At 42.5% G+C, this 20968-nt stretch overlaps 2 protein-coding genes across 6 annotated transcripts in view; one reads left to right on the forward strand and one right to left on the reverse strand.

The window, feature by feature from the left end:
- The first annotated feature begins 7561 nt into the window (after window positions 1-7561).
- TSSC4 (tumor suppressing subtransferable candidate 4) overlaps window positions 7562-20968 on the forward strand; it is a 265206-nt gene continuing 251799 nt past the window's right edge. Inside the window, exons 1-4 of one of the 4 annotated variants that reach the window (XM_065755207.1) lie at window positions 7562-7643; window positions 7892-8016; window positions 8830-8902; window positions 9896-11562. In XM_065755207.1, the coding sequence (XP_065611279.1) occupies window positions 9984-11012 (1029 nt within the window). In that variant the 5' untranslated portion in view covers window positions 7562-7643; window positions 7892-8016; window positions 8830-8902; window positions 9896-9983 and the 3' untranslated portion in view covers window positions 11013-11562. Of the gene's footprint in view, window positions 7644-7817; window positions 8017-8829; window positions 8903-9895; window positions 11563-20968 lie in introns of those variants that run through there. The other 3 variants (XR_010623370.1, XM_065755206.1, XM_065755208.1) reach the window with 3 other exon arrangements.
- The window catches only part of TRPM5 (transient receptor potential cation channel subfamily M member 5), a 35434-nt gene continuing 27601 nt past the window's right edge, over window positions 13136-20968 (reverse strand). For both annotated transcript variants that reach the window (XM_065755199.1, XM_065755200.1), the window contains 6 exons: window positions 19725-19890; window positions 18906-19084; window positions 17901-18033; window positions 16888-16960; window positions 15759-15849; window positions 13136-14222 (listed from right to left, as the gene is read on the reverse strand). In XM_065755199.1, the coding sequence (XP_065611271.1) occupies window positions 14122-14222; window positions 15759-15849; window positions 16888-16960; window positions 17901-18033; window positions 18906-19084; window positions 19725-19890 (743 nt within the window). In that variant the 3' untranslated portion in view covers window positions 13136-14121. The remainder of the gene's footprint in view (window positions 14223-15758; window positions 15850-16887; window positions 16961-17900; window positions 18034-18905; window positions 19085-19724; window positions 19891-20968) is intronic.

Consider the following 20968-nt stretch of genomic DNA (forward strand, 5'->3'; position numbering starts at 1 on the left):
CTGTTTGCATCGCTAGGTAAACTCTTAGCACAAGTCACACTGACTTTTTTTTTTTTTACTCTGAAATTGGAAGATCTTTTTGGCTTTTTTTTCAGCTTTTTTTTTTATTTTTCCTGTGAGCTCTGACTTGATAAATTGGCTCACTTCCAATGATCCATCATGTTAAAGGGTCAGTGGCTGGGGGTGAATTTGAGACCCAGTTCTTCTAATAGCACAACCTGAAAACTAAGTCATTTTCTTATTTTTCTTTAAACCACGTTGAATGTTTATAGACATAAATTTCTGGGGAGAATCTAGTGTTGTACAGAGCTTTCCAACTGATGCTTAGGTACAAATGATATTGGCAAAAAAAGCAAGATTTTTTTTTTTAAGAGGAGGGAAAAAAAGGTCCTTAACCTTAAAAATCTTAGATTTACAGACTGCAGGGTGACTTTTAGGGGTTCCCAGTTGTATGCATATATGCTTTATAATTTCATCTTTGCATCACTCTTTTGCTCAGCAAAATTTACCCTGTTTATAGCATATTGTTGCACTCTGTAGCACTGCCAGGAATATTTCATAACCAGATATAAAAAAAAAGAAAAAGTAAAAAAAAAAAAAAAAAAAGTTTCTCTCTTAAGACCTTTCATTTCCAGTTACAGTAACCTAGAGATCAGCTTACCAAAACAAGGGAATTCAGGATTGCAGTCAAACACTTCCCTATGCTCTGGTAAGCATTGGTTGCCAATTAGATATATGTGGCTTCTGTTGTATGCCACTCTTACCGTGTACATAGAGGGGAAGAGTGACCCAGGATCTATGTAATAAAATCAGAGTGTCTCTAAAAAAAGATAATCTATGTGTATAGTTCTATAGATATATATTTTTAAGCAAAGCCTTTTCCTTAGCCCTGATGGGCACCTGAGCTGGAAATCTTAGCGTCTCTCAGCTCTTTGCCACATCAAAGCGGGGAAGGGGAAGATGTAAAACTTGCAGTCACCTTCCTCACTTCAGTAATGTTTCTGTTTCTTCGAGGATTTCACTCTCCCCTTACCTTCACCTTGCTGGGAGGAGCTCCAAATCTGGTGAGGAGAGAGAGCTGTGGTCAGTATGAGCACCTGGTCTGTGGGACATGGGTGCCGTGGCCTTTGCCAAAATGGAACAGGAAATTCCTGCAGTGGGGCAAGCTGATCCCTGCAGAGGCTTTTCTCCCCTTCCACTCACCCCCTTCCCACTCCCGCCTTTTAGTACATAGGGCCTTTAAGAATTATATAGAGGGAGAAAATATATAAAATTGCGCTAGGTAAGAGGAGGACGTGTTTCAACAGATCTTTGGTTTGAGGGGGTTGGAGGAGAAAAGATTCAGCCTTAGAAACAGCCTTAAAGCAACACTGCCCTGAATGTCCGCTTTGCGCACGTGGAGAACGAGGCTCGGGTTTGTAGTAGGTAATCCCTTCCAGGCTCGCCAGCATAGCTCCTTCAGGTCATCTACTCTGTGGCTATAGATGTATGCATCAGCCAAGCATGTGTGTTTACATATATGTGCATCAGGATTGTCAGCATACAGAATGGATGTGTAACTCGCCGCCTTTTTCGTTGACTGTTGATAAATGTGTATAAATATGCCATTAAGCATTTCAATTCTGTTTTCTTTCCTTGTACCGTGTTTTTGATATTGTTCAGTATTCAGTTGATGCTGTGTAAATAGCTGCAGCTCTGTTTGAAGATGGACTGGGTCTCCCTGCAGAGAACTCGATGCAGGTCAGGCACGTCCTTGGATGGTATAGCTTCAGGGATCCAGGCTGTCCCGTGCAGGAGTAAACGGGAGGAAAAAATGGTGCTGGGAGAGAGAGTTAGAGATGTGGGAACAGGGAGAGCAGTAGGGTGTCTGCTTGGACCACGTGCCGCCTCCTGCCCCTGTGGGTGCTGAAGGGGGTGTCACGGGAGGGGCTGAAGGAGTTCTGCAGGGAGAGGGGAGTGCTCTCTTTGGAGTTCAGCTGAGAGTCCCTGTGTTCAGTTGTATGGTCTGACCCAGACGGGCTGCAGATGAAATTGTGGGTGCTGCCTACGAAGCCTTCCTCTGCAAGGAAGCATCTTCCTGGAGCAAGTGGCTGCAAGCAGAGCAAGGGGAAGGAGGGAGGCTGTGGGGAGGGAGAGAGTGAACTGTCCAGGTCTGAGTTCAGAGACCGTGTGCAAAGGTCAAACAGAGCTGCTAACAGCTCAACTGAATGCTTGGGGTTTTTTTTCATACTGTGGAGCATGCCACAAAGCAGTGTGTTTAACAACTTCTTTTTGCTTTTTTTTTTTTTTTAAGAAACAAAACAAAACAAAAAATCGGTTTAATAAACATTTCTCATAGTGTGCTTAGTGTGATGAACCGCTGCGATTTTACAACCAGTTAACCTTAACACCGGGATGCTTTGTGAAGCAGGCTTCAGCAGCGTGGGCTTTAGCAGCCTTGGGGAGGGGTGGCATGCTGGGGGTGTGGCTGGTGGGTGAAGGGGGACACAGCTCTGGGGCAGCTAATGTGTACTGCAGAAAGCAGTTGAAATTCAGGGTTGGAGTCGTGGTGGCAGTGGCATGCATGCTTAAGGGGCTTCTGAAATGACCCAAAATAGGAAAATAGCCCCATAAGCCCTGCTGAGAGTTAGGGAGGGGGCTGTGATCCAGCAACTGCTCTTCTGTCTTGTCCTGTGGCTAATTGCCTGTGCCGGTGCAGAGAGGGAAGGAGAGCCCTGCTCACATTGGCTACGCCTGTGCTATGAGATCGTGCCCATCTGTTGTTCTTTCACTTGTTTACCTGAATGTTAACGGAGTCGGACATAATGACTTCTGGAAAGAAAGAAAAAAAAAAGTGATATTTAAAAACAATAATAAAAAAAAAAAGAAACAAAGCAAACCACTCCCTCGTTAGTGGATTTTTAATGATGCGTTGTCAGACCTTGTTTCTTTCCATCGCGTACCAATTTCTGCCACGTCTTCCAAAGGAACAGGGTTGTCTTGTTCTCGCTACGAGGCAGGAGCAGGGCTGCAGGGAATGCAGTCCTCAGCTGACCTCCCAGGTGGTTTCCCGTGAATGTGATGCTGTTCATTTCGTGCCTCAGAACATTTGGATTGTGGTGCTGCGGTGCTGCTCCAGATGGGGATGAAATTATTCCTGCCTTTTTGGAGCTAACATTATGCTGATGTGAGTCACTGTCAGACTTGAGCTGGTGTTTAAACAGGGAGAGACGCAGTAGTGGAAACAAACTGGCAAAGCACAGCACGTATCTGGCATCTGGGCTGTATGCCTTGGGACTCGAGCCTGGAAACATAGCTGGGATCTTAAAGCTTCCCCAGCTGAACACTGTACCCTGTTGGCACCTCTGGTCTAAGCATTAACACGTGCTCAAAGCAGATGAGCTGTATGTGATGCTTGAGCTGAGATGCTGAGAGAGAAATGGGCAAACCAAGCCCTTTTAAGGTGTTGTTCAGGGAAGAAACTGGTTGTTCTTGGAGAACAGAGGTCCTACTGAGTAGGAGCATGTGAGCTGCACGGATAAACCACAGCGTGGGGAAGGGTGGGTGGAAAGCCTGCAGCCTGCTCCTTCTCAGATTACACCACCAGCCACGGCTCACCTTTTTTTTTTTTTTTTTTTTTTTTTTGAAGAAAAGTTTCTTGTCCGAAGTGTTGAAGGACTTGGAAAGGAAGATCCAGTTCACTGAAGATGTTACTTGAGACTTCTGATTCCTAGGAATATTACCGTGAAATTGTTTCTTTTGCTTTTGGTCGAATGATTGTATACTAATTTAGGCTTTTCCCAGTGGAACCCTTTTATTTCATTCTCTGCCCCCACCAACTGTTTTTCTAGAGCATTTCTAATGAGAAGTTTTGGAGGCATTTTTTGCTTTAGGCAGCTCGACTTCCTAAGCCTATTCTGGGCTGTTTGCGTTACCAGTAGCAATGTGTCTAATTGCTTCCTACTAAGAGGGCTGGGACTAGCCGCAAAGGTATAAATTGCTGATGTCCATTCTGTACTTAGATGTTGTCTGAGCTCTAACCACACTGTGCTGTACTCCCACGGGGTGTGGGGAGCAGGCAGCTCTCCCATACAGAGCTGTTTACAACAGTGGTTGCTGCAGGGGAAGGCACCCTCCTTCCCTCTCCTCCAGCTGCCAGCTCCACTTGCCTGGCTCAGAGATGAAGGATGTCTCAGTGGCTGCACTCAGACTCCTGCTCTGAGCTGCCACGGCCTTTGTTGGGTATTAGTGGGTGCTGAAGGGGAAAGGCAAACATAATTAACTGCATGCCTAGTGCTCGATTAACAGATAGACACAGGCTGAAATCCCCAAATCCCATGTGTACCAAACAGAAGTAAGGGTGTGGAGTTAACTTCTGTGTTTTCCTCCTGACCATTGCTCAGTCTCAGCCTGGGGAGTGTCACGCCATCCTGCACAGGGCAGAAGCTCAGCAGGAGGTAGGTAGATGAAGATGCACTCTGCTGGTGCAAACATTTCAGCTGACCTCCAGCAGCTTGTCTGACGCAGGCAGCCTGCTGCTTCCCTTTCAGAGCCCAGGGAGCTGGAGCAAAAAGAAAACACCACTCAGCAGCTAAATATGCTGGAAAGCCCGTACCTTTCCACATGCAGATATGTGAGAGTGGGTACATAACTGCAGCAGCCAGGCACAGGAAGGAGGACCACCTGCCATTTCTCTGCTGGGATCCCATGAGCCCCTCTAGTCTGGTGGTTGCAAGAAACATTTCTTATTACATTTTAATCACACCCTTTTTTATTTTATTTTTATTTTTATTTTTATTTTTTATTTTTTCCTTTCTCAGTGTTTCTTGGCCCTGTTTCGTTAGGGAATCCCTTCACATTCAAACAGAGCTTTGCTGAGCACCCAAAAAGCAGTGGTGCGAGGCCGGGCAAATTCTGTCTTATGTCCCTAACAGAAAACAGTCGTAGGTTCTCCCTACCGGTTGGCAGTAACTTTGTTATTGGGAAGAGTCAGGTTGATACCTGCTCTGCTTAAGTGTTCCCTCCACATGAGCTAGATTTACATAGCTCACTTAGCTGGGAGAAAATTCCAATGTGAGTAAACAGCACTGGAGTAAATCAAACCTGCTTGCACGTGAGCCAGGGCCAAAGGAAAGCACAAAGTAAAACAGGTAAGCAAAAACTGATGTAGGAGAAAGGCAGTGCCAAGCACCAAGTCCTGGAAACATCCCACAGGGTTTCACGGATATTTATAGGTTTTCCTTCTTGTAAATGGGAGAGGTCAGGTGATTATTTCCCTCAGCCTTTACTCATTCTGGCTCAGTGCAACTGCAGCCTTCCAGCAGAGGAGGACCTGCTGTTGATCGCTGTGCTTGTGATATCTGCTCACAGGAAAATGCTCCTTTCCTTCCCCACTTCCCCTTGTGAACTCCAGCATCAGCTGAGCACGGCCATACCACACTCATATCCACAATTGTTCTGGGCGCATGAGATGGAGAAAATGCACAGGATCGCTCTGCTTGGCTTTCAGCATCTCAGTGGCTGCTGGAGGACTGCCTGCCAGTTTCCTACAGACGTGGAGGAAGGGGCAGGCAGTCTCTCCCAGGTTCTGAGTGCAGAAGCCTCCAGTGCCTGGGCTGGGGCTGGAGCCTACCAGTGAACAGCGGAAACAGTCACCGGATAGGGGCCAACAGCAGATTTATGTGCAAGAAAGGAACGCAAGGCTCTCAGCAGCCAGGCTGAGTGGAAATGTGTTGCTTCCCGCAGAGGCACAGGGCCATCTCTGTGGAAGAGCCGAGCCTGCCCCAGCCATGGTGTACTTGCTTGAAAGATGTCCTGTGATGCCACACAGAGCCACATCCAGACCCTGGCCCCTCTTCAAGCCATCTTAGCTCACGCTGGTGAGGGAAAACACTACCGTCTGTTTGTCTTCGGGATCTGACTCATTATTTTTATTTCAGCTGTCGCCAAGCAATAGCGAAAATCCCAACACAACAGCACATTCACCATGTGAACTGTCTTGTTTTCAGTCATCAGAGAAAAGAACAGCTTAGCCCCAGCTCTCTGCAGTGTGTGAGACTTGTGTTCTGCAAAACGACAGGAAAGGAGAAAAAGGGTACAGACATCTGCTGTAGTAACCTTGGCTATCAACTGAATCCTGGCAAAAAAAGAAAAACATCCATGGTTCACGCTGCTTGTCTCCACCCTCACAAAAATAGGGTATGACAGCACTTATGAAAGCACATCTTTTCCCTGCCTGCTGTTGGTGTGCCCAGACAGCATAATGCAGCAGGCCCAGCCCTCGCCCACCGTCTGTGTCTCCTCTGCCCAGCACCTGCCTTTGCTGGTGACCGCCCTCTTCATTCCTATTAGTCCTTACATGCCAAAGGGCTCTGCTTTCCTCCCTCTTTCCTCCAGCCAGGAAGCCATTTGACTGTGCTTGCACTATATATGTGTATACGTTTAAGGAAAAGCTCGCCAAATGGGGAAACACCTCTAGAGCCGCTGTTTTAGAACTCCAGCGTGGCTCCAGAGGAAAGGCATTTTATGCTAACTTTGGTGCTGCTGCCAAATGTGTTCCGAGAGGCAGCCCTCGTCTCATAAATTACTGCAGTTAGAAACACTCCAGAAGGCAGAAGGAGAACTTTAAAAAAAAAGAGACGATGCAAATAAAAGAGTAACATTTCATCAAACATCTCTGACGAACACCTTGAGAACTTGCTAAGAATTGGAACTGCTTCCACTGAACTACACTCATGTATTAGCTCCACAAAAACAAACATCCCACTAGTACGTTGCTCTCTTTAATGTTGCAATAAAAATATTTTTTAAAGTTGTATTACTTATATGCGTTAATAATTTACAAGGGCTGCTCCAAAAGTAATGCCTCCTATTTTATTATGTTGGCCTATGATGTCAGGGGTGGGTGGTAGCTGCACAGCAGCAGAGGTTGAACCTTCCCAGCACCATTGCATTATGTGTCATTGTCGTGTCACAGATAGCAGCAGAGGGACAGTCTGAAATAAATAGCACATGGAAATGTGGATGAAGCAAAGATGTGCTACTCAACTCCTCCATGAGCAAAAAAATAATGGCACCGACACTTATCAATGCTTGTGAATGTTTACGGAGACCAAGCTGTGTGTGAGCACAGTCAGTGGGCAGTGCGTTTAAGCAGTGCCAGCGGGGCACCTCCGCTGGTGCAGATGTTGATGAGCATGCAGGCTGTTGTACACTAGCGGTGTAAATGATAGCGACCACACAGGAAAATGGTGTTTTGTAGCTGAGAATTTGCTCTCCTCGCAGGCTGCAAAATGGCGGGCGAGCGGCTGACGGCGGTGCATCCTGGGAGCTGTAGTCCCGCCGAGCCCCCGCACCGCGGCTCTCAAAATGTCCCCCAGCGGGGAAAGCGCGGGCGACTACAACTGCCAGGATGCACAGCGAGGCGATGCGGAAGAGGAGGTGGGGAGCACTTCCGCTTCCGGTTACTGCTCCCCCGCTCCGCCGCTTTGCCTTCTGGGAGTTGTGGTCTCGGTGCCTGCGTGCCGCAACGCTGTGGCGCTTGGTAGGGACTCGATGTCCCAGCGCGCCCCGGTAACGTGCTGTCTCGGCGGAAGCGAGGAGAGCGACGGGCGGGAAAGGCTGCCAGCGGATGTAAGCGGGTGCCGGGCCTGCGCGGCTTTGGGGTACGGGGTGCTTCTCCCGCATCCTGGCTGCCCTCGGCGCTGGGCGTGAGCGGCTGGGGGCAATGTCTTGCCCCGCGGTATGGAGGAGGGGCTCGGATCCAGGAGGATCCCGGTCCGGGGAAGGGAGCTGGGCCCTGGGCTGGCGAGGAGTGGGTGAGGCCGTGGGCTGTGCTATAGTGCTGTCTCTGCGATGGGAACCGTCTCGTGGCCGAGGGTTGGGGTGACGGAGGTCTGTGTTCGCCTCTCAGCTGCAGGAGGGTGAGCAGAGCCACCGGAGCGAGGCCAGCATGGCAGTGGCTGATGGAGGATGTGCCAGCCAGAGAGACACCGGCCTGTCTGCACTGTGCCCTGCCCACGTTGCTGTCATGAACTTGTGAGTCTGTCTGGTGTGCTGTTAGCATTTGTGTGTTTGATATTCATGCTGTTAAAATGTTCTTCCAGAAGCAACGTTCTCCCTTTCTGTATAAATGCTTTTAGAAAAGAGGTGCCCTCGTTCGTAGCCTGAAACAGCCGTTTTGCCCTGCCGTGCTTCTTAGTGTCTCTTCAGAGTTGCACTCGTTTCTTTCATATGTGATAAAATGGGAAGATATAGGATCTTCGGATGATTATTTTGCATTTAGGTGTAATGCTAAAGGCCACATTTCAAAAGCAACCATCAGTTCCATGAGTCAAACGCAGCCTGACTACACAGAGCATAGCATTCAGTTCTTTGGAATTTTCTCCACGTTTTAATGCCTTATGCAGATCTGGCCCCAATGATGAATACAGGCTGTCTTTGTAGACATCTCTGTGGTATCTCAGGTCTCTTTTCTGGCAGTGTGTAGCACCTGCAGTGCATAACTAGTACTTCAGTATCTTCTTGGCTGTGCTCAACACCGTTCATTTACTAATTGTTTACCTCACTTGTAAATTACAACCTTGCTTTTTTAAAAAGCCTCTTCTGTTGTACTGAGTAAGGCTTAGCAAACTGGAGACTGAGTAACTATAGTGGAGCCTGGCCTATTAGGTTTGTGCTGTTCTTTTGCCAATATTCAGGATTATCTGAAGACTTCTATGTGAGATCGAGTTTGTGTCAGATTTAGAACTCAGCTCTGTAGCTTTGGATGACTCAGTGAGAAAGAATTATTTTCAAAACTCATTTTAAAACTACATTTCCAGTATCTTGATGGAAATGTTTGTTTTTTAGGGTGGAAGTGCTGAGATCTTTGGTGGCTTTAACTGACCCTCGGGAGGGGAAGCTGACTCAGTCTCAAGAGAAAGTGAGTGACCAGCAGACTTCCCATTTCTGTTTATTGCGCCTTTTCAGAGGAACCTATAATTATGTAGTTTAACTTAATCTAATAATAAATGAGAATTCTTTCCCTAACTCACATTTTGGAGAGCTGAATGGAGGTGGATGTTTGCCAACTCTATTTTTGACTGCCCACCAAGTGGTGGTGTGGTCATCGAACGCCTCAGTTCTGCAGGGCTGCCTTCAGGCAGGTGACAGGGTATTTCAGCCTCTACTGGAACTTGGGCTTCAGGTCACTGTGTCTTTTGACTGACCAAACGGCCAACACTTGCTGACCCTTGGTTGCACCCTCCCCTTGTTTCCAGTGTGCTCACACAAGCATGGCGTGTGTAATTAGTTTTCATAATCCGTCTCATTTCATTTTTCAAGCTCACTCATCGTGTGATTGTAGCAATCCAGTAATAGTGTAAGAGCTTAAAGCCAAGGAAGGAATCGACCTTGTACTTTATGAGTTTAAAGCTAATGCAGAACTGTAGCCCTGGCACATTACAGGCTGTTCTGCCACGTTACTTGATCAGCAACAGCACCCTTTTTAATAGGTAGAACACGAGTGGAGCTGGATGTACATTGGCAATAAAGAGCTGTAATAGACAAAAGAAAGTGAGGATGTGTTTCTGTGGTTTCCTACAATACAGTAAATTCACGGTGTACTTTGGAGAATCACTGCTATTCCTGGAAGAAGATGTGTGCAACAGTTATTTTGAAAAAACTTACGCTCATCTTTCAGCAATTCATCTCGCTGTTACCTTTAATGAAATTCAATATGCAGTACTATTTATAATTACTTCATATTTGTGTACTGAGTTTTGTGTAAGACTTTTATATTGACGTGCGTTCATTCCACAGTAATGTACAGCTGCCTGTGATATTGTAATAATAACTATATGGCCTGTTCCAGAGTGATGGACATATGTGTGATTCTCATTGTGCAGCTGAATTTTCATGCTCCTTTGTATTGTAGGCATTAAAGTTGCTGGGCAACTGGAAAACCATATTTACAGCCGTTCCTGGGCCGACATCGAGGACCTCGGTGGAGTGATTGCTCAAAGATGGGAGACCAGGATGATGGTGATGGTGAACCCTTCGTGGGCACTGGGGCTGCCAGTGCCTCAGATTACAAAGGAACTCAGCCCTCTGACACAGTGTCACTCAGCGATTCTGATTCTGATGATTTGGAGTTAGCAGATGAAGCAGAAGTTGATACAGTATCTCCTGAGGAGCCGTCTGTAGATGATGGGGATTACAGACCAGGGGACACTGCTGACCCATCAGACAGCGTCGAGAGATCTCCTGTTCAGCCGTTCCACCTGAAGGGCATGAGTTCTACATTCTCTCTCCGCAGCCAGAGTATTTTTGATTGCTTGGAAGAGGCAGCCAAGTTGTCTGTGCCCTCAATGTCTGAAGATAATGTTGTTGACGGGAGGTTTAAACGTCCCTTACCTCCAACTACCATTTCAAGTAATGTGGTTCCAGAAAGCCTTGGAAAGCCAACCAGACCAGTGCAGGCTCCCAAAATGTCTCCAGCAGTGCCTGACTATGTGGCACACCCAGAGCGCTGGACCAAATACAGCCTAGATGGGGTTTCAGAGTCCAGTGACAAGACTAACAGGGCAGTGGCCATGGAATTTCTAGAAGGCTTGAAGAAAAGAGGAGAGGAGCAAAGCTTAGCTGCTCAAGATAGCTACACGCCGTATTTTAACCAGGACCCTTCCAGCTGTGGAGCTGGGAGGATTGTATTCACTAAACCAGCAAAACGAGGTGTTGATGGACTAGAAAAGAAAATACTGACAGGAGAGAGTGATAAGAAACACACAAAAACAGATCTGAAAGGCAAATCTTTAAAGACTGATGACTTGAGGGAGGAGGATAAGGTAGAGCTGGGACACTTAGGTGGTGGTAGTAGAAATGCAGCAGAGGAGGAGGGATGCCTGATGGTAGAGAACCTGAATACAGAAGGTGAGCATGGTGTAGGTAAAGAGCAGTCTGCAGAAAAAGTTGGATTCCATTGTAGTAAGAAGAGAAATAGGAAAAATTTCCGACCTAAAGTAGATGATGAAGGAGAGGAGGAGGAGTCCTGAATAATGGAACAAATTGGAAACGTCCAAGAATTGTATATTCTTGGAATATGCTTGGTTTTTTTGTTAGGCTTTTTTTTTTTAATAAGGGACCCATGTGATACCATTTTCTCTAACAGTTTGCTTCATAGCCACCCAAACCATTTTCATTTTTAGAAATTACCAAAAATACATTGCAGACTTGTCTTTTCAGTGAGATCTCTGCAGGCAAAGGATAGTTGCAGTGTGTCAGGAGAGAATAAAGCATGCTTTGTTTGCTTGAGCCAGCTCCCTGGGGCTTGCACTGGAGCTCAGGTCATCATGAGCACCACAGAAAAAATGGTTAGCTGGAATGCAGCAAGGCATCCTGATTACCCAAAATTTAGAGCTTTTCTTAAGTCTTCTAGAACCACAGAACAAAAGTGATGAGCTTGTCATCCAGAGTTGTTTAAACAATGAAAATAAAAACAAGTCTTCCACTAGATTTGATTTCTCCTGACCTGTCCTTATTTCATTCTCTGAGAGTGAAGTACAGCATGAGTTTGGAGGGCCCAGGTGGAACTGGCAAACCAACTCTTTTAACGAGGTCTTAAATATTTAACTTACTGTTACATGAAAGAGATCAAGAAAACACCATTTTTCCTGGGTACAGCTTTGGAAACATTCTAGTGAAGGCACACTGAGGATTGCTTCAGCCTAGTCTCATCATGTTGAGTGTAGATCAGTTACATAACTTCTCTGAGTACTACGATGTGTTGATTTTTTTTGCCTGCATATTTGTTAAGCCTTTCCAGATGGCACTGCTTCCACGTTGCTTGGTGTGTGTTTGGTGGGAATCAGCTGTTTGTAGAACTGGGTGCTTTTTCATTTGGAGTTCAATAAACTTTCAGTTGTACTTTGATTTCTGCATCTCTTTGAACCATCATGATATTAATGCAAATATAGGAGTTCAAATGACTGATTTGAAAATTGTTTAGAAAACCTAGAATCTGGAATGTTGGCTTAATATCTTGTAACTTCAGCTTCTTGAGATTTAGAATCTAAAGCTCACATTTTTAAGGTTTTGGTGATTTTACAATATATAGAGAATCATCTGATAGAATGAATCAGAGTGTAATGGATGTCAGAGTTTTTTCACATTGAGTGTTAAATGTGTGAGGGTGGTGGTGGTTTTTCTTATAAATCAGGCCAAAAGCTATAAGTGCTTTGAAATGTTCCATTACCTGAAACAAATTAATTTAGATCTGTTTCATCTTTTTCTTTCTTATTTTCTTTTTACAGTATTCTAAATAACTAGCCTCATTAGCAACATTTGAAATTGTGCAGTGAAAGCACAATTAGTGGGGAGTGTCAGCATCTTTATCAGTCACTGTCTGGTCGGCCTGCATCATTTGATGGATGGTGTTTGAAAAGGCACATCATTTGTCAGAAGGCGTATAAACTAACATAGAATGAGTGGTGCTATTCTGTCTTCTGAAATTCACCTTCTAATTTTAAAATCAGAATGTATTTAATCATGGGATTATCATTTGATACCTCAGTTACTTCAGTACGTGTGAATGGACGCACAAAATATAGATTCCAAATAGAGAGGATTTGTTTTCCAGGAGATAATGAATGTGCTGGCCAGAACAAAAATAGTAGTTGCATCGGAAAGGAATTGGTTGAGAAAAATACAGTGCAGTGAAGATTGTAATACACAAGCTATTTCCTAATGAAAAACACAGCTCAGTACAATCACATTAGTTTTACAACATATCCTTTGCCTAGGGAGAGCATTTAGCACAGGATCCAAGTTCTGTCAGTGTTCATGGCACCACTGTGGTCAGGGGTACAGCTGAGTAAAATGGACAGTCACTTTATGAAGAAGTTTGTAAGATTAATTTCTATTAATTAAAGACTCCTGTTGCAAAGCATTTTGATCATATCTGAGATTTTTTCCCCCAACTCTGTATTGATATCTGGCAGTAGAGAGTTTTCTCACAACCTATCTTTGCTGTGTACAAGCAGTGTTATAATATTAATGAGGAAATTAAGTTCAGTTGAAGCTTATCGGAGTGTGACAGCCCATTACGTACTTCCCCCTTCTGACACTGTTTATACCAATGCAAAGAAATTTCCCCTTGAAGGACAGTAGTCATGCTTGTTTTATTTGTATATCTCCTCATACAAGATTATAATAAAGCCCAACATTTGTATGCTAGAAAGGTACATACCAGTTGAAGTTATGCAAAAAAAAAAAAGGCCAACAGTCCAAATTTGGAGTTCCTAAGAAAATTGCTACACATTCTTGCTTTATTTAATTATTTTTTCTGAGCTTTGTGAGAAAAACAGAATGGAGTCAGAAAATTGCTTAGCTGTAGATGCAAGGGTGAGGTCTCCTTTAATGGCAGTGAGCTGAGCAGGTGTGTGATCTGGCACTGAACTGAAAAAGCAAGCAGCAGAGGCTTGGGGTCTGAGTGGGAGGGTCACCTGCTTTACATTTGCAAACTGCATGTTGCTGAAGACTTTGAGGAGCATGCAGTGAGTTTTGGGGATGAGCAAGGAGCCTGCATTAATGAACAACCAGAAAAGAGAGCCAGAAGTGGGAGGAGAAAAGCAGTAAGTGCAATCATTTGAGAGTTATAAGAGCTTTAGGAACTACGTGAATTGTATACTAAGTCATTATCCCAGGCTCCTTCTTTCCTGTGGAAACTTTCTTCAATTTGTTTCAAAGCAACTCATAAATGCAAGCTTGCTTTTTTGGCATGGGAAGTGGGCTGGTTTTTAGTGAGGAAATGATCGCCCTTCATAAGGGAAACTCCTTTAGAAAGAACATGGAAACTAGTAGTGATGAAGTGTGATTGAGGGTATGGAACTTTGAGAACAGTCTATGTAGAACACAAGGTGGTAGTCATCCTGGACCTAGTGCAATTTGTGGAGGGGAGCACTGGAGAGAAGACCAATGCAGGAGCAGTGTGGAAGAAAGCTCAAGAAATCCTCACCAGTGCCGAACATTAATAGTGTTTGTCATAAGGTGTGAAGATGGCATTGAAGACTTCAAGGTTTGGGTCTTGGGCCATCATGAGATTAGAATTTTACTTACTATGGTTAATTCAATAGGGCAAAGAATCCAGAGAAATGAGAATGAAATTTAATTATCGATGTACGTGATGTCAGCCTCGGATGGATCTGCACACTCTGCTTTTTCAGCCCTTTCTGGCAAAGACTCTTCAGCGTTGGCATTTCTCAAACCTAGTAGGATTGTAAAAGCCATGCATTTCTCCAGAGCTTTAGGACAAGGGTTACGTAACAGTAATTAGGAAACTTTAAAATGTTGAAAATAACCCACAGTAAAATTATACTGTAGGTTGTAGTACTTCATGTTTGTTCAGTAAATGATAAAAACAGGTTTCTTGGTTTTTTTCTTTTTTTTTTTCCCTAGCTATTTCAGTCTCAATTTTTTATGCAGTTACAGTATTAAAACAGTCTGGGTAACGTGCTACAGGACAGTTTTTCCTTACTGGAACGTTTATAATGAAATGTTGTATTTATGTGCTTTGAAAACTTGTACCAAAATTAAGTCAAACCTGAGGTGAGCTCGACTCTGAGAAGGTGGTTATGGCAAACTGTTGTAGCAATTCGGATCAAATGTTGTTTATCAATGAACTTCAGTTTTCACTGATAATTCCTTTCAGTACTTTCAGAATATTATAGCTTGCTGTGCATCCTGAGTTAGTATGAAAGAAAATATTTTTCTAACTTGGCTTTGCTTTGCCTAAGTTTAAAATTAGAATAATATGCCTGGTTGAGTATATTGATGTTTCCTCCCTTGGATAGGAAAACTGCAAATAATTTGCTTCTGTTTTACCTGTGGTTTGCTACAGAGACCTCAGACAGATCTCATATCCCACCCCTTCACTGACATCCATACAAATGGACAACAAAAAATCGACTTATTTCATGAAATCCAAATTATTTTTGCACCCCTTTGTCTGCAGCAATGATTTGAAGTGTTATTATGTCAAGACTTACCTGGGTTTCCAGCTACTTGTTTTCTATATTGTACCTACATTTTTGTTGAAGCTTTTTGGGTTTGTATTTTGTTGGTGATGGTGGTACTGGGTTTTTTGTGGTTTTTTTTGTTTGTTTGTTTGTTTTTGTTTTTTGTAATATATATAATAGGTAGATGTTGGATAGATGTTTTTCTTAATCATCTATTTCAAAATACTTACTGAATTGGATATCCTCTACTGGCAGAGGTATACTCTGTTTCTGTCTCTAATGTTTTACATTCCGAATAACAGAGTTCTGGCAAATAAGACAAAGTTATTAAAGTTGCAGCTCCAAAGGCAGATGAGCTGAGTTAATTGGAACAAAGTGTGAATCTTTTTTTTTTTAATGATTATTTTTATCCAATAGTGTATTTCTTGGTCGTGTTATCTCATTGACTCAAAAAGAGAAAAGGGATAAAAAAACACAAGAATCCTGAGAGACGTTCCTCTCAGGAATCCATGTATCAAATAGATAATTTCCTACATCTTTCAAATTACACGACATCATTCAAACCTGCAGTGAGCAATAGTCCATTCCCATTCCCCCAAGATTTTAGATGTTTTGCAAAACGTGTATGAGTGTTCTGTTTGTTTGTATTTCCATTACCTCTAGGCATCTTCCTTTGCACCTCCCTACACGGTTCTTTTCCAATCTTTTTTGTTTTTGTTGCATTTTTCTGAATGAAGGTGCCTGGCTGTGTTAATTAGGTTTTCTGTGATGGCTTTCAATACTTACATGTGTAGTTTGGATCTGTCTGTTTGCAGAAGAGATTGGTTTTGGTTAAAACGTCTGCCATTGAGGAGATAACAGCTGTACAGTAGCAAATCTATAGAAGAGGCAGTGATTTTTACATCAGTTATTTTTTGTAGTATTGCATCCACTCTTAAATTTACAGAAAAGATGATGTAGATAGCAACTTGAAGCAGCAGAAATATGATATACGACTTTGTTTCTTCAGAAATAGTTGAACTGACTTGGAGGGAGATCAGTGTTGAATGTCTTTTATTTTGTGAGTATATTGCATTATCTCATTCTGGCACAACCTTATTAAAGCATTTATTGTGTGCTCCCACTAAACCTGTATTTGGTTTCAGCTTTGTGCAATGAATAGCATTACTTTTTCCAAGAAGCCATAAAAGTGAAAAGAAAAGGGAGAGAAACTGCAACGGGAGCATTAAGGCAAGCAATTTTCAGCAAGGCCGAAATTGCATTGGAGAATTCTAGGAACTAGGAAGACAGTGGCAGCTTTACTGTGTAGCACACAGTAATGCCGAGTATTTTTATACTGTTTAACAAATGTTTATTTATGTTCCCAGAGTTTGCCATCAAAAGCTTGAGATAATGTTTCCTCCTATTATTCTTGTTGTGCATTTATGTGTTAATGCTTCCCTTTGAGAAGCTGGAATGTGGTATCTAAGAAAACTTGAAAAAACAATGTCCAGTGTTAGTCTCTGTCAAATCAGACAGAATGTGGGTATTTTCAAAGTTGTCACTTTTAAAGTAAGAAAAGTTGGGTGAAGAAAGAGGTGTGGAAGATTTACCTTCAGAGCAACGTGAGGGGAAGAAGTGGGGGACACTTCTGAAGTACTCTAGTAAAGAGAGCACAAAACTCTATGTTCCCCTTTCTCCTTTCTATTAGAGGTTAGAAAAGTTTCTTTATATAGTTATAATTATAGATAAAACAGTAAGGAAAGTGAAGTCATACTACAGATAATTTTCCCTTCCTTTTATCCCTGAAGAGTGTGTACCAAATACTGTCAAATACTGTCATCGCTAATAAAAAAAAGGCCCAGGACACACAAAAAACTGAAAGAAATGGTGAAATCCTAGTGTTGATATAAATGCCTTTAAAAATATGACTTACCTGGGATTCTATAGCTTTAAGCCGCTTTTCTTGTTCTTTCAACCCACTAAGGTATTTAGACAAATTGTCCACCCTGTGGAAACAAAAATGACGTGCTGCTGAGCAAAAAGGAAAGGCCTCAGATTAAATCCTAAAGCACAAAAAATGAGTAACAAGCACTATATTTGTCACTTCCTGCTTGCAGTTCTGTGCTGCTGGGACATCTCAGAGCCCCCAGAAATTTTGCCCTTTTGAAGGGTTCCTGTATTTACTGAACAGAGCAGCATTTGTGGCAGAAATCTCCTGTATCTGCTGCCCAAAGGCTTTTTTTGTGAACTTGCCTAGCTGACAGCAATCATTCAGCGTGTGGTTAAGGCCACTTAGCTATGTGTTTCCATCCGTTATGTCCCATCTATTTCAAAGGTAAATTGATCCTAGCATGAAAATTAAGTGATATATATTCCATTAATACAGGGCTGATGAGCTGTTTGATTTCTTCAAGGTTTCATTTTCAAAAACTGGTTAGATGTACTTCTAAAGGGACTGTGTGGACAACTTGAAAATGATACCTCTAAATCAAACCCTCCACACATCTACATGCTTTACCTCTTCTTCCACCTCTTCCTTATTCCTTTCATCTCATTGCCCATAAGCTTCCCAAATCCCTTAATTTTCCCTGTAACAAGTTATGTGGCATTCAGGTCTATGTGAAGAGGCTGCTGCTCTAATGCATTTGGTGATTGGTTTAATGCAGAGTTAAGTGAATGGCTTTCCAAAGGTTATGTAAGATTTCAAACAAACAGGCAGGTTTGCTAACACCTAAGAGCAAAGATAAGAAACCACACTAACAGTAGTAGTCATTTGAACTTTTCCAGTCTCTTACAGGCTCTGCTATGTGAGGCTTGTTTGTGAAAAAAACATTCCACGAAAAACATCAGTCCCATAAAACTCTTCATATAAACCTGCCTGAATGTTTATCTCATGCAAAGCTGCGGACCTGCAAGGTCCATTTAATGTAAGTCAGAATAACATACTTATTAGATGTGGCCTTCAGCCTTTCTTCATTGCTTTCTTTCCTTTCTTGTTCAAGTTTTATTAGATAATTTTCTTTTTGCACCAGCTCCCACGTTATGATTTTTTGATCTAGGCCAACTGGAAGGTCCCTTTCTGTAAGGTGGAAGAAAAAGATACTTAGAATTCTGTGTTGCTCCCTTTTCCCCTACACTTGTTTAAGTAATGAAAGGCTGCTATACAAAGAAAAATCAGGTCTTGCTTTGCCATCTTAAGAGTGACAAGCTGTGAAAATTTAGTGTAAAATAATTATTTTCTACACTTCTTTTCTTGTGATGAAAATCAGTAGACTTAGTGCAGTGAATAAGAGTCCTGAGTTTTCTAAAGAACAGCACAGGCCAACTTCAGTGATTCAGATTATTAGCTGTTATCTCTTCAGAAATCAAGAGTCTTTGGCACCTTTGTCATAACTATGTTGCATTGAGAAATGCATTATGGGAAATTGTTTATAGTACAAACTACATCATAAACCTTAATTTTTCATGGCTGCTTGCCTAGCACTTTTCTTAAAAATAATAAATTATGGTTCCTGGCTTGTGCTGATCTTACTCGCTTGTCTGTTTTGCTTATGCAGCACGTGCTTGCTGTGTATCAGGATCTCCAGTACACAGACGTTTGTTAACAGCTGTAGCAGAAATGCAAAGTCAGGGCTTGAAGCAGTGATGGAGCACCTGGTGGGAAGGCAGGGCCAGCCCAGGGGAGCTCAGGTGTATGCAATGTACCTGAGTGACCAGGAGGGGTGGAGCCAGGATCCACCCCTTCCCAGACCTCGTTTAAGTGTTAGCAGTGGAGGCAAGGAGATCTTTCTGGAGATTCCTGTGTACCTGAGGCCTTCTGAAGGTAAGTAACTTCTTTATTTTTTGTGTCTGTTGCATTTGATTGTATCCTTATTTGCTGTAGCCTAGGACTTTGCTACCTCACTGTCATTGCTATGCTTTCCATCACATTATAGTGTTCCATTAGCTTACCCAGATGTTGTTTTTTGTGTTCCATTTTGTTGAAGATTATTCGAAGAATCAAAGTGATGTGATTTATAATGATAAATGGTGGTGCTAAGGCAGGCCGTCCGTGATATTCAACAATCAAGTTGTACCGCTGTAGTTTCCAGAAGATGTCTGCATTACCCTGTACAACTTGAAAAGTGTAGCTGTAATTTGGGGAAAATATATACATATGTATAGTACTAGTTTTATCTCAATAAACTAAAGACTGTTATTACAAGTACAGCCCATATTTACTTTAATAACAGAAACAGCAAGTTCAGTTAAGTGCGTTTACTTAAGCTATAGTTTGTGCAAATTTTTAGATATTAAAAGAATTGCAGTTGGGGCCTTCAAATGATTTTAACAAAACAGTATTTGTTAAAAACTAACTAAATAAAAGGCAATTCAACTTCATCAAGAATGGCAAATGTGTTATGTTAGTTCTTCAACCAAATGAATCATCGTTAACCATGGTGACATTTTCCCAAGGTTCAGAGTATCCACATCTGCCAACTTTACAGCTTCTCTTCTCCTGCAGACTTTTGCTGCAGCATAGCCAGAGATCCAGATGCATTAAATTGAATTTTTAGCAGTAAAAGGTCCTTTTTTTGTTCTTGTCTTTAAAGTAGCTAGAGTGAGGATGATGAAAAGAACTATATGATTCTGGCAGTCTACCTATCAACCCCCAAGTAATCAGTTAAGAAAATTACTAGTGTGCTTCAGTATGGTTAACCAACAGCGATATAGTAAATTCTGTTAAACTTTTGCCTTCTCCATCTTAATACCTACTGAAACTACTCTTACCTGAACATAGCGATCAGGAGATTCATAAGGAGAACATTTGTGACTAGTAGGAAAATGACTAACAGAAGTATGACAAGCCAGTTGGCATAGTTGTTGGGACATGATGGTGAGTTCTGCAGGATCTGCAGTGGGTTATATGTACAGTTCCTGGGATATGCTCGTGATGCTGCGAAGGAAGAGAGAGATATAAGGTAGTTTTAACAAATTCTCTTGCCATGTGTATTTCTTAGCCTGGAGACAGAAGTTTTGCATGCTGTTGAGCAAAATCTCTTACTTTCAACAGAGAATGGCAAGAATTACAAATTGTTTTTGAAGTTCGAGGTGCTGCATTTTACAGATCTTCTAAAGTGAAGAAAATCTTTGTACATTTAAACATGCCTTCTTAAAAGTATTCACAATGAGAATGATTACATATATTGAATAACTCTTTCTGTTAAGATACAAATCAAGGATGATGATAATGTTGATTACAATAATGAGGTCCATCTGCATATGAACAGTATCATAACTTTCTTCTGAATATGTGCAATTATTAGAGCTTAGGGCTAACATTGTGTTAGCGTGTAACTTTGGCACTGCCTTTGTTTTTGGCTAGTGAGCAGAGCTGTAAATGCAAAACACAGAAGGACAGCTTTTCTGTCTGCTTGAATTATTGACGTAATTCTTGCAGTCAAGCAGACCTTTACATTAACTTAATATCCAGTGTTGCTGATGTTGTGGAAAGGCACACTGTTGCATTATTTCAAACTGCCTTTGAGTTTCTAGCAGGTGTGTACCTCCCAGGTCCTTGTATCTCCTCGATCCTCATGCTGGTATGTGTACTAGAGGAGAAAACTTGGTAGAAGCAGGAAGTGGGGTTCCTCACTCTAAATTTAGACCACTGCCTTGTATGTCAGAGCTTGCAGTCAAGGTTAGGAAGAACAGTGATATTGCATCAGACTAGAGGTATAGCTGCCCTTTCATCCTGCCTCCAGTTATGTCAGCATGTTCTTAGACTAACGTACGAGAAAAACATGAAGTGACATTGTTTGGATGTATCCTCTATGGAGTATGTGGTTGAGCAATGTGCCCAGGCAGATTATTTATATTTAAAAACGATGCATGGGGATTCCTCGGTGAATTTATCTAGCTGATTTTTGAGTCTGTGTACATTTTTAGCATTTAAAGTATCACAAAAGAATTAAGCAGCACAGGTTTAGTTATGTATGTGAAAAAACTGTATCGTGCAATTAATTCACAGATTT

This window comes from Cyrtonyx montezumae, unplaced genomic scaffold, assembly GCF_038088225.1.
Source record: "Cyrtonyx montezumae isolate F1298 unplaced genomic scaffold, pur_monq_1.0 scaffold_10, whole genome shotgun sequence".
Lineage (NCBI taxonomy): Eukaryota > Metazoa > Chordata > Aves > Galliformes > Odontophoridae > Cyrtonyx > Cyrtonyx montezumae.